Genomic DNA, 13,882 nt, shown 5'->3' with positions numbered 1-13,882 from the left:
TGAGAAAGGTTTGAAAACTACATTCCAATTATGGCCTATTCAGATGGAAATAATTTGAGCTCTTTTTTTTTTTTTAATTTATGAATTACGTGGCCCAGCTTCTGCTAGTGTGTGCTGCAGCTGGAGAGATGCATTTCACTGTTTGCAGTTATATTTTAATCAAAACTTTACATGACTTTGCATAGCCACTTAGATTTGCATTATCTTCAGTGAATACTATGAAGTCATTTTTCCCAAACAGTACACCCTCGAAGATTTGAGATGCTACAAAGGACTGGAATTATACAACAAGTTTATCTGTGGATGGGTAAGTAAGGTGAAGACTTGCATCATAAACAACCTTTGTGTCATTAAAGCTTTAGCCGCTTTTTTTATTTGTCTTATTTGTGATACCATGTTACATTTACACAAATTAAAAACACCCAAACACTATAATAAAACAAATAGCAAGTTTACAAATGTTTCTTTTCAGTAACTAGTCAGTAATGCAGTAACAGTAACAAACCTAAAATGAAATGTCGTGAACACACTCTTGAGGACAAGTAGCTACACTTCTTAAGGTCTGCCCTTGATATATTAGCTAGCCACTTGCCTAATCTTTGTTGCGTTATGTCTTTTATATTTTCTCCCTGTGATTGTTTGACCCTCTGCAACCTATAAAAGGAAACGTTGTCTCGCTCGTGCCTACTGCAACAGTCAGTAACTACACAAATGTTCACCATTTTTTTCATAAAAGCAAACTAAAACAATTTTTAAGATCTGAAACCGCTTTAAGCCAGCCTACCAGCTCGAGACACGCGATAAGTATCACGTGACTTGAAACGTCATTCAACTTGTCTATGGCTTTAAAAAAAATACTAGGATCCACGTGGCGTGCAGGATGCACCCTATAGCCTGGCGATCCCAGGTTCGAATCCAGGCTATGTCACAGCCTATCGTGAAAAAAAATAAATAAATTGCTGGGCAGTATGTGACAACCTTCAGAAAAATATAGGTATACTGAAAGTAAAATAGTATAGCAGTAATAGTAAAACCATAATATCTTGACTGGGCAAACTTGCAGTATACTACTTTTTTAATAAGAGACAGAAAGAAAGGTGCAGCATATTTAAATTATAGGCTACCTTCTAGTCTACCTAAAAAATGTAGAATTGCTTAATATTGTGCATCAACTACACAAGGTAATGATACTGCGTACACAGTGCAATTGTTAATTTTATATATGAATTTAAAATATTATATACAGTTCTGTATTCTGTTACATTTTAGTGATGCCTTTCACTTGAGAGGGTTATGCTCTTCATGCAACTTGGCATCGGCGAGCAAACCTTACTGCACAAAATGCTTCACTTATCATTTCAATAATTTTCAGATGTCATTTCAGAGAATAATGGAGCTGTCTGTTTTAAAATGTGCTGTATAAATGTAGGACGAGCAAGCGTGCTAAGCTAGTCTTATACTTTATAATACTAAATTAGTCCACCTGAACAGCATCATCTCTCATCCGATTTGGTACACTGCAATCATGATCTTGTTCAGTCCGATTTAGTGGATGATCCATCTGTGGTGATATCGTCTGGTACGCTGCAATCGGGATTAACAAGTGGACTAACTTTAGTCCAAGTAAGGCGCGTGTATCAGGCTTATGTCTTCGTGTGTGATTATGTCACTTACCAGCCCTGCTGCTGCCTTCGCCTGTGCACGCTACAATACATTAACAAAGCAGGTTACTCTTGATCTCTGCATCATTATCTTGTATTTGCTCGCAGACGTATACTCAGTAAATTTTAGAAGCAACAACACATATTACGTTATTGCCAGTAAGTTAATATATACACGACACATTTTTAATTTCACGGAATATTCAATTTCATTAAAATATTATCAATTTGTTATCATGGGGTCCCAATCGATAAATAATTTGATTATTACCGTTATCGTTACAAGCCTACAGCATACGATGAGAAGTAGATATTACTGTGCATTACTTCTGCAGACTACTAAATGATGCATCTGCAATACAATTAAACACCACATGTACAGCATTTATTGGGCTGGTCGTCTACATTTTCTATTACAATTACTTACAATTCCTTGCATGGTTTTCAGTGGAAATGTAGACGGCCTTAAAATGGCAAGGGTTTGTTCCTAGTACAGCACAGTTCCATTACCAATCAAATGTTTGCTCAGCTACCACTGCCTTGTGTACACATACAGTACTGCCACGTTCAAAAGTGGAACTGTAGGATACAGCCTTCCTGGTAACCCCTCTACAGTATGTCAAAGCTCAGCAGTTGCTTAGTCGATATCACACGCTTTAGTCAGCCAGAACTGCAGTAAACAGAATTGATAAAGCCACTATTCTCTTTACACTAGTTAAAAACAACAAAAGGGCTTTAGATAAAATTAGTTTTCATAACTTGCGACATGGATTTACCACTACATAAATATACTAAGCAATGATCTACTGTTCAAAGGACAATCCATTGAGTACTGTATGCTGTAGCAGGCAATTTGGTGAAAAATTAAGCAGCTTAAATTTTTGGGGAGTTTTAAGCTTTAGATAATTGACTGTACAGTGGACCTTGTCTTAGGCACAGAGGCCCCTCCACAAGACCACCCTGCACCTATACAGTAATCGTTTCCATTTCCTCATCTGTATAAAGCCACAAAGATGCACATATACAGGAAGTTACTGTCCTGTTACAGCATGCAGAGTTTGAACAATCGGGCTATCTACACAAACAATGGCAACATCCAAAATAAAAAAAATAAATACAAAAAAAATGATTGTATTTATTATTACAAAAGGTCTCCTGTGACTGATTTCTAATAAGATTCTATAGTCAGATGAGTAAAATGTGGTTTGCCATCAAAGCTGGTCCGCACTGTGCTCTCAGAGTGCAGCACAAGAGACACCAAGGCACCAGATGACTAACGGATCTTCCAACTCAGCAGCACACTGCAGCAGTATTTTTAACACAGAAATACTGCATCAGAGCAGTTTGTGTTCAGCTGTTTCACTAATAAAACGTTTACAAGACTTGAAGACAAATGATGCTGTTAGGGTTGTGCTGTTGCTCCCAGAATTGCATCACATTTTTACAAAATGTCTTAGCTACAGTATTTGAATGTTTCAACATTAACATGCTTCTTTCATCCTGGTGCAAAGTTTGTGTTGGAACAACAAACAAGCAAACACTTGTTTTTGCCCTAGCTACTACTCAAACATAATTAACCAATGTATCTTTCAAACTTATTAGCTTACAGTATGCTCCATTTTAAAATCATACAGAGACAGCAAACCCACAACCAGCCCTGCCTTGTTCGAGTGTCAGGACCGGCATATTGCAGCTGCTTCCACTCACAACATCTGGATCCTTTCTTGGGTCAGGTCAGGGGAAAACATGTCCGGTTAAAAATGGTCCAAATTCAATGTTTGCCCATTTTATGGAGTTTGGGAAATGCAGCTTCCAGTTTTTAAATAGCAATATTAATTCGATGTCAACAATTTTTAAGCATTCTGTTAATTCTTTTGAAGTAGCTTGCAAACCGGTCATCCTCTCAGATCAGTATTAATGACTGTGTTCCTGTGGTGCGACACTAATCAGAGCACTGCTCCTTTGAAGGCAGCTGCAGTAGTTTTTCTTGTATGCGTCAGGTCAAGTTTAATTCAAGACACTAGCAGATGTCCCATGCAGCTGGAACAGGGTACAGTACTTTGTTGCTAATTTAACTACCAGGTCGAGGCAACTGAATTTAGCTGCAGGTAATTCAGCAGTTTTGATAAATATCAGTGACCTACATCGTTTGCCACCATTGCACATTAACAGCCCTAAGTAATTAGCATAAAAGAAGTACAGTACATCCCCATGACCTGCCATACATGCATTAAATACAATTATGCAGAGAGATGCCTCCCTATACAATACCCTAAACTCTGATACTGTCAGTGTGTGTTAAGGAATGTCCTAACCAAGTTTGCTAAAAACTGAATTGCATGCAACAACAAAGTGGGACATATGGAAGGCGGAACCAGACTGACAGGGGCACCAGATTCCGATAGTTTTGATAGCTTGTGTTTTGCAACAAACTGTTTCTCTACTTTTCCTTAGAGTTTGCAAAACTCCAAAGTGAGATCCCTACTGGGGAATAGTCAATGCAACAAATATCCAGTTGTGACAAAGTCTGAAAAATCAGAAAGTCTGAATTGAATGATCAAGGCACATACCGTAGTACTGAGATAACAGAAGAAATAAAACACATGTACAGTATCAGCACTACTTCTCTTGAGCATGCATACAGTAGCTTTAGAAAAACATCAGAAGTACACTTTTTAAATGTGCTCATGTAAATGCTAAAATGGATGTTGCTATATTGATACAGAAAATGTATACCAAAGCCCCAGTGCTATTGCAAAATATACTGTAATTAAACAGTAGTGTAATTTAAATATAGGCCTATACATACAAAAACATACAACAAATTTGTCAAGAAAACTTTCTATTGTCCCCCATTTGTGTGGCTTTCTACCATAAACATCTCTGGTCACAAATGTTCCATTCCATAGCTGTATTACTTCGAAATACATTGGCGGCACAAGTATAAATCTATTGCAGTCAAAAGAATGGTGGAGTTCATGTTTATGCATTTGTATACAACTAAATACTAAATCACTGTAATATTTTCTAATCCAGATCACTTTCCAAATTACCATACAATGCATACAGTCATCGTGGCAGCATGCTATTCCAGAATTCCCCATTAGACAAAACAAACAAACAAACGAGGCATTACACAAACAAAAGGCATCGCAAAAATCACAGAATCATTCATAGTATCCTCCCCAGCCCTTCCCCCAGCACAGCACAGTTGGTAGGCCTGCTGAAGCAGCAGTCCGAGTGCCTCCCGTCTGGTCCAGCCTAGCCCCAGGACTAGCAGAGGTGGTGGGAGTTCCTGCCAGCTGCAGCCCTCACAATGCCCTTCTTGTACATACAACTGGCACTCTCTCATGGGAGAAAGAGAGGGAGCGAGAGAGAAAACACTCTTACCTCATGCACAGAAACAACTTCTCGGGAGAAAAAAAAAAAAAAAACATCCACTGAACAGAAACCAGCTCTCCACACTTCACACTGTGTTCCTTCTTCACCTTCCTCAAGGTGGTGTAGGTCTCACTCACCTCTCCAAGGCACGGGCACACACGCACTAACCTTTTGCCCTTGTCGCAACAAGTGTTACTGTAGAACAGTCAGGCATCGTAGGACCAGAGCAGCTGCGTGTTTTAGAAGCCACCAGTGTCTCTGATTGACCAGTTGCCTGTTGCTGGTTCAGCTGCAGGCTCTGATGCTTGTAATATTTAAAACTCTGCGATGCCCTGCCCAGGCAGCTACAATACAGTACCACAATCCCCATGCCAGACTACACTCAAGACCAGGAAAACTTTTTTACTGAAGGTCCTGTTTTATCATTTTAATGCAGAGATGGAACTATAAACATTATTGCACAGAAGTTGAGCCATTTCAGGCTGTAGAGCTCATATTGACTCAGAACCAAGGCTCACAAGCATTACCTGCAGCAGTACAAACTGCTCTCTCTGCAACAAGACCCCTATTTCCACCTTTGCGAATTCTACTATGAACCCCAAAGTAATAGAATATCCTTATCCAACAAGTTACTGTGTTACCGGGCAAGTTTGTTTATTTGGTATGCTGAGTTTGAACTTAATTTATAAAAATTTTTTCAACAGCAAGACCTTTCACTTACTCCAAGCATGCATATTTGTTTCATAAGTACCCACATCTCTAAAATCACTGCGGAAGTGATGCTTTGTGTGGGAGGTTTGCAAAGCGCTAGGGTCAAAAAGTTGTGCCATACTTTGGATGAGCTGTAGAGTCACATCACTTGCCAAACACTGCTCTCATCCTCAGTCGAGTGCCATTACACAGTGCTTGGGGCGAGACTGCTGAGCTGTCTGCTAACAAAATGATTGCTGGATCTGTCTACAGCTTTTTGGGACACATAGTAGTCTGCAATAGCAGTATGTAGTCACTAACTTTGCCCACCCAAACAGCAGGCCAACATACACATTTTTACAGACCTACAGTATGTTACTGTACATGTAGTGTGTAGATTCAAGAGGTGGCGTGGCAATTTATCCTAGACGCAGAGCTCTGAAACACACTGTTCAGACTAACTTCGGAGCCAACTGGAATCCATCCAGAGAAGGTTGAATGTATTATTGCTTATTTAGACGCAGCAACATTAACCTAAACCAGCTACTGTATTAGATGGAATGAAGTTAATAAAAGTTAGTAAGTATTGGTTATTGATGTGACCTATATGCAAAGAAATGCACAGAATCCTTTCCTTCAAATATTGGTTTATTTTATTCAATATATGCAGATTAATTTCCGGAAACAAAGAGAATGCTCAAAGCAAAACAGTACAGAACGCATCCATCGGCATTGCACAGACCAAAACTTAATTTCAAAACAAAAGCATACCAAGATAAAATATGTTAATACCGTAGGTTTGATCCTCCAGGGCTCCAAATCGGCTTCAGCGTGGGTAAGAAGAGTTAAGAAGAGTGAAATTGTGCTGAATGCACCTTGATTTAAGCAGCCACTGACCTCAGGCCCCCTCCTTCCTTTGTCACCTCAGGCACCCTGTAGGGGTCTCGTGTACTCGTTGTAAAGAAAACTGGTTCTGGCTCACACCCAGATGGTGTTGTCTTGGTGTGTTCCTTTTGTTCTTTTGTGCTTAACCTGTTATCTCTTGAGCGCATCGGTTCCACTAGCAATGTGCGTTTGTGTTTATTCCAGCAGTCAGATGGTCCCCGTCAGTGCAATTAAATGCAAACTTACAATCTCGCATTTACCAGTTGCTATATCCTATTTCATAATCTCCTTTTAAAATGAACAGAGTGTACAAACCTGTATCTAATATTGCATTAAAACTTCTTTCCATGTTATCCAACATCAAGGAATAAAAAATTGAAGCCTGTACATTTAATGCTTTAAAGTTGTCATGTATACCATACTGTCATGTATACTATACACTCACTCTCTCTCTCTCTCTCTATATATATATATATATACACACACACACACTAATGTTGACTTTCTTCGAATGCCTGAAAGTAGTACATTAGCAATGTTTGTGAAAAGAATCATTAAAAAGCACAGTAAAGCACTTTGTTTTTTCTTGCTCCAGCAACATGAAACAGGTGTTTATAACTTCCTGCCTGGTGGCTAAATATCCAATTGCTACATACACTATAGTGTATAATGCCATATGTAATGAAGCTGAAACATTGTCTCTTAAAGAGGTTAACACGTTTAGAACAAATGTATTACTTACTCACTGCTTTCTTCTGTGATGTACATACTTCATATTCACAAGTATTTTGGGTTCATTAATCAAGTAGAAAATGACAAAGAAAACACAGCACAGGACCCTTCAACAGTAAATGGCAGTTTTGTTCTAAAACATTAGATACAGACCAGACCATACTGAAGGATAGAGAAGAACATTATTTATAAAATAGCAGAAGATAGACAGGCTGACATATGCTATAATGAACTCAAACTATTAATAAAAGTACTTTAGTTCATGTACAGTACTGTATTAAAACAAACAAATTATTTATCAAGCATTCATCAAGATATAGACTAAACTCTGTGCTAAAATCCATTACAATTGTTGTCAAACTCTGCCACTAAACAGGGAGGTTACATTTAGATTGAGAGGTTACATGTGGCCAACATGCAACTTGCGCTGAAGCGAACATGCTCTCCATACACACATCCCTTTGCCTATAACCCCATGAAATAAATTAAACTGGCAATTTCTGCCTCTAATTGTGTCATTGATGTTGCCATGAGTTAAGGGGTGGTGGTTTCACATCTTGCATTTCTAGCCATAGCACATTATCCTTCATGTTTTTTAACATTTCGGCACAACACTAGTGGTACGAGCTACACTATGGGTGGCATAGCTCTGGAAAGTGGCACTAAACTATTCCCTGCTCGAAAAGAAAAAAAAAAACACAAAAGGCATTCTCCTTTAATGGAAAAATAATACAAAAAAGTTAGGGCTTGAGGAAGTTTCTTTGCAAAGACTGTTCTCTTCTTGAGAAAGCCCAGTTTAGGCCTCAAGTTAATATTGATCTTGTTCTAAAGCCAAAAGAGGTAGCATTTCAAGGACCTTTCAGACAGGCCCAAAAGCAGCTCAGACACATCCAGGCATATACAGCACTGTAGTCCCTATACAGTGCAGAGGATTGAAAACAGTAAGAGTTTGCATTAAACCAATAACTTATTACAGTAGCTGTATTTTCACATATTCTTGGACATGTACTTGTGCATTAAAACATCAACCCGTTTGTACAGTTCAACAGGTTTCTTTAACAGTAAAGAATGCACAATCAGAATGCCTAATAGAAATTTCTGTTGACCAACAGTGTCTTCCTATCTGAATCTCTCTATCAGTGGATAAAACTTCTTGAAGATACAAATGACCTAATCTAAAAATCAACTTTCTTATCACAAATTTCTGTAAGTGAATATAAATCTGCATACTAATTGGCTAATACTGGGTCACATATCCAGTGAAAAAATATTCCTCTTGGTCCTATGGCTTCAGCCATTGCTAGGTTTTCCACTATATGCCTAAATTCTAGTCAAAATGAGTACATTATCTAGTAGCCTCTTAATCCTCATTTCTGGTAAGGCAGCTCAGATATCAATTTGCTGGGGCCCTGCAACTGAAGTTCATGGGTGATCTAAAATTACATTTTCTAAAATGTGCTGCTGAAGATCCTGGAATTTCCACAGGGGAAATACTATACCTGAAACCTAAACTGAGAGAGGAAGAAGAACTTCCTCCAGTACTGTTCCCAGCATACTCAGAGAGATTTTCATTCCTTTTTTTATTGTTTTTAGACAGATATTGGTGTTGTAAGTGAAAAAGGGAAGCTGAGCAATTTGTTCTGCAGTGCAGTAAAATGAGCTTCAAATAACACACATTGTCCAGTATCTCATTTTGAGGTTATAAGTAAAGTTATTTGTTTTACACATAGTTGCATGTCTGTCAATACAGCAGTTCAAATTTAAAATGAAAATGTTACCCAAGCCTTAAACATTTAACCAATTTCATAAACATGCATGTCAAATAGAGGTATCGGTACAATGCAAGAATCATTTATTTTATAGTCTTTACACCACGTATAAATACCTATTAGCCAAATTTTTTGATGTAGTTAACGAAACATAAAAATGAGCCTATTGAAGGGCTTATGATGGCTAATTCAGTCAGACAATTGGTGACTGGGACTATTTCCTAAACACATTCACATGACCTCTAACAAGCGGCTCTTTAATTGGTTTAATAACAAATTAAACAAAAAAGACCGCTTGCTACTGTCACTTGAAAAGGAAAACGTTTTACAGCCCACAGTAGGATAATGGCTGGTTATCTCTTTAAACAGCCTGTAAAGCAACCATGGCCGCCTCTCTTTTTTGTATAACTTCTGCTCTTTAATCAACAAAGAATGGGCCCTGTTAACATACTGGCAGACCCCTGTCAAAGCAGCTGGTACTGTCACGCAGCACCCCAGGGTGCCAGAAGATTCTCCTGCTTCCTTCCATGGTTAAGACTCCCTTTGCACTCTACCACCAGGCTCAGCCTTTAAGAGAAGAGGGGTGGGGGTAACTCAGCCTTTTCCTCAGTTATACTAGGCTTGATTAGTAATTGCTAAGCAAACATCCCTCTCCTTTCTTGCACTTTCCGTCTCAATTGCTTCCATGTGTCTTAATGTGGTGCAGACCAGTAAGCCATTCATGAGTTCTGAAGCACAATTATTTCCATGTCTCAGGAATGGTGGTCACGGTATATATTGTAAGGAATTTACATGTTTATGGCATTCTTAAGTTTTACAATTAAAAAGTGGTTTAAATAGCGGGCATGGAGGTGAAGTTTTATTGAGGTGGTTGTTCCAAGTTGAACCTTTACACTGTTTATTAAGAGAACAGCTGAACAGGCCCTTAACAGGATGTCTTCCATTTGCCACAAACACCTACAGTACCTTTTGTTATTTTTGTGTTACTGTAGAAATATGGACAGATTCAAAAGCTTGGTCCAACTGTTCATCCAGCACATACATTTCAAATGCTCAATGCCACTGAAAGTTTAGTCACTCTTCAACTTAACATGGACTGTCTAAATTATGTATTTTCTGCTATAACTGCATTGTGTACTGGGTCTCCCAAATATTACTATTAGGTTTTCAACCTTTTTACTATATATATATATATATATTTTTTTTTGAGCATATATATGATATATATATATATATATATATATATATTTTTTTTTTATTTTTTAAACAAATAATAATAATAAAAATAATGAGTAAATAAATACATAAATAAATAAAGTGCTTCCAGGGTAGTATTTGTTGTATACCATGAGTTTCCTCAGTCAAATCTGGATAGGATCGACCCACTCCGAAGTGTCTCAACTTCGTGGGCCTCAGGGTCATGCAGAAGGGAATAAGTCAGCTGGGATTCTAATCTAAACTGTCCTTGCTGTCAGATCTCCTCTCCACCACCGAACCTTGCCTCGTAACAGAACAGTGATCTGGATGACCACCTAACTGGAGCTTTTGGCTAAGTTACCTGTCATAGCTGGATCCTCATGGATTTCTGTCCAAAACTAAATTGACCACAGCATTTCACAAGCTTACAAAAATATTCTAAAATGTGGGGAATTCTTTCTTTTTAACTCTTCTTTCTTTTTCTAAATGCAATCAAGATATGCAAATTAAAATACCTGCATAAGGTTAGCACAGTTCAAATCATATTTCTGATTCCACCCTGTAAATTGAATAAACAATTAAGTTCTAACACTATTCTATGTCCACATAATCTCAGCTTATCTATATCCAAGAGCTACAATATAAAACAGCTTTTGACATGTTACAATGGCAGCTCCAGACAGGTCAGTTCAACACCTTGACTGATCCCTTCATGTTTTTCATACTAGTGTTCTTTGTTACTAGCAGATCACTTTTATAATAAAGTCACCTAGAAGAAAAACATAACTTGGCTGATCACTTGTGTTTACTTTGGATGAAGCACAAAAAAACTACAAACCTAAAAAAAAATGTATAGCACATGGCATGAGTGATACAAGCATTCATCTGCCATTGGGCTTTGCTCAGCAGGAATAAGAGGCTGGGAAGAGAGTGAATGTGATTCCTTCGTAACAATGAAGAAAGACCGTAAAACATGATGGCTTTAAATCTGCTTACTTCCCTCTTTAAAGCTCCATTGATTACAACTTGCACAATAAAATGCGACAAATAATATATTTAAGAAAATATTTTTACTGTAAGTTTAACTGCTCAGTCTAACTCACACTTAAATGTAATTTACTATATTCTTTATTTTGCTCTTATCTGATTTTGATCTTATTTTCTACTGATTTTACTGTAATTTATAACTGCTCTTATCTGTAATGTGATATTCTGTAACGTGATATTCTATAATGTGCTACTTTGTGCTGTGATACAACTTGTGATATAACGGAAGCAATTTGGGTAGAGTAAATTACATTATAACCATTCCTTTAAGAAAGTTGAGGATGAAAATTCACAGCAAAGTGTTTTCTCGAGTAGCCCATGGAGTCATCACTTTCCATACTGTTTCTTGTGTATTCAGGCTTAGAAACACACATACAAACAAGCCCATTACCATAGTCTGTCAGATATTCTGTTTTAAACATCATGACTGAAAACAACCACACTACAGTAATGAGTACCAGTCTGAGAAAACAACATTCGAAAACAAGCACTTTCACTAATTACACATTCAGAATAGCTGCAGGATAGAGTTTGAATTGAGAGGCAAAGCCAAGACACACAATAGTCCCATGAGGAGAACAATTGGCTAAATTTCTCCTCTTCTGTGTTTTCAGGCACACTTTTTTTTTTTGTTTTTTTTTGTACAATGCTAATCACTTTTTCTGCATATAATTGACTTGGACAAATTAGTAGTTTGGATACCTTAATGTATTAGTTCTTTATTATTTAACCTTTTAGTGTCCACCCAATGTTAAATATCCCAGCTGGCCCTTTAACTCTTTTTACTCAGGCACTGCAAGAGACAGCCCTGCTTGTTATAGGTCAAGGAAAGAGGAGATTCAGACCTTTAAAACGAGGTCCTATTTGTGTATTTCTGGTAGATGACAAAATTAGGAGACAGCCTTGAATGCAAGTGTTTTGGAATATTGCTGCTGCGCTGAAGACAGACCTACCTCGGTATAGTAAACAAACATTTTCACACAAAATTTTACAAAATAAGAGAAATGGCGACATTGAAGGCACAAGGACCTATTTTCCAATTTTTTATTTATTTATTTATTTTTTCATGTTTGTGGATTAGATGCACGAGACAGAATTGTTTAGGGTTACGTTGCCCTGGTCATCACCTTGGTGGCCATTTAAGCTACAGTGAACAGCCCCATCTTGTGCCACATGATCAGGGTGCCTGGGACAAATAATTTGAATTTTTTTTTTGGTTGCTTTTGCATATATGGCCAAAATTCCTTTATTATCAAATTTCTTTAAAAGAATGTCTATGTTCCCTACGTGTTGCAGTTTCAATGTACACTGTCAGGTTTGAACTGGCCATGCTAAAATATTTTTTACAAACAATAAATGTTATTTTCACTAAAAAGCATCTTTCTCTGTTTTATGTTATCTGTATTGAACAGGGAGAATTTCAGACTATTTCACCTTCTTTTTTTTTATGAAAGCCTAGTGAGTGCACATTCATTTCATGTATGACATGTGCCTGTAGTCTTTATAGTTAGAGTTATAGCCACAAATCTAACAGTAAAAAAACAGGAGAAAATAGCTCAGACCCTATTATGTTCTCCCTGATTATTTATAAGTACCTCAGTAAATGCTAGTGTGGCAAGCTTGCTTTACTGGGCTGCACTGGAACCACATTTGCTAAAATAATTGGTCTCATGCAATCATGCGTTAAAAAGTCAGCCACTTAAGCCGTGGTAAATTTGCACGAGCCGACATGGAAGCCAGGGCAGAATCTTTACATAGAAACAAAAGACAACAAGAAGTATTTCATACTGTGAAAGCACAGAACTACATTACAGTGCTAAGTGTTAATTGTTTATTAGTGGCCACAGTTGGAAAGAAAATGAATATTCAGTATAGTCTTGATGTTAACACCCAGGCACCAAAAATCTATAAAAACTTCATTACAGTGGCACCTTATTAAAAACACCCAATTCTAAAGCATCCTAAAACAGTTCAATAGGTTCTTTGAACACAACAGAAATACTGTGCGGTATTAACAATAACCAACAACGCACAGACATTTTGACAACTCCTTTTTATTACTATTTTAATACAAAAATGTACAACACATTTTTAACCACACTGGCAGAAAAGCTTACCTGCTATTTGGCTGGGGACATCCACCTTGGGTTCACATTTTGGAAGCGTGAGGTCTACAATAAAAAGCAAGAAAGAAAACAAAATGTAATGAAACAAGCAAAAACAATTCAAAAGGTATAAATTCCACAGCAACTTAGGTAGGAATACACAGTGCAATGTTTTTGTGTTTACATCTACTGTAAATATAGGGCTCTTCGTTTTCGGATTTTATTTTGATCATGTGATGTCCCTTTTTTTTTGAGCCGACTCAATTAAACTCTTAAAGGTGCTGATTGTGAAACAAGTTCACTTTAGTTTGTTCGCCAGTAACTTGACTGAGACTATGATTCTGTTTCACTGATACTGTTAAAAAAAAAAAAAAAAAGCACCTAATTTTTAATTCAAACCAAACAAACAGTTAAA

The 13,882-nt window shown here is 37.4% G+C and overlaps 1 protein-coding gene across 5 annotated transcripts in view; it reads right to left on the bottom strand.

The window, feature by feature from the left end:
• LOC121314789 (triple functional domain protein-like) overlaps positions 1 to 13,882 on the bottom strand; it is a 183,765-nt gene that overhangs the window by 136,349 nt on the left and 33,534 nt on the right. For all 5 annotated transcript variants that reach the window (XR_005950156.1, XM_041248463.1, XM_041248465.1 and 2 more), the window contains exon 2: positions 13,480 to 13,533. Coding sequence is in view for 4 of the 5 variants with exons in the window: in XM_041248463.1 (XP_041104397.1) it covers positions 13,480 to 13,533 (54 nt within the window). In the remaining variant the exon portion in view is untranslated. The remainder of the gene's footprint in view (positions 1 to 13,479; positions 13,534 to 13,882) is intronic.

Source organism: Polyodon spathula, chromosome 4 (genome assembly GCF_017654505.1).
Source record: "Polyodon spathula isolate WHYD16114869_AA chromosome 4, ASM1765450v1, whole genome shotgun sequence".
NCBI classification, from domain to species: domain Eukaryota; kingdom Metazoa; phylum Chordata; class Actinopteri; order Acipenseriformes; family Polyodontidae; genus Polyodon; species Polyodon spathula.
Note: the sequence above shows the minus strand (reverse complement) of the source record. Positions and strands in the feature narration are given on the sequence as shown.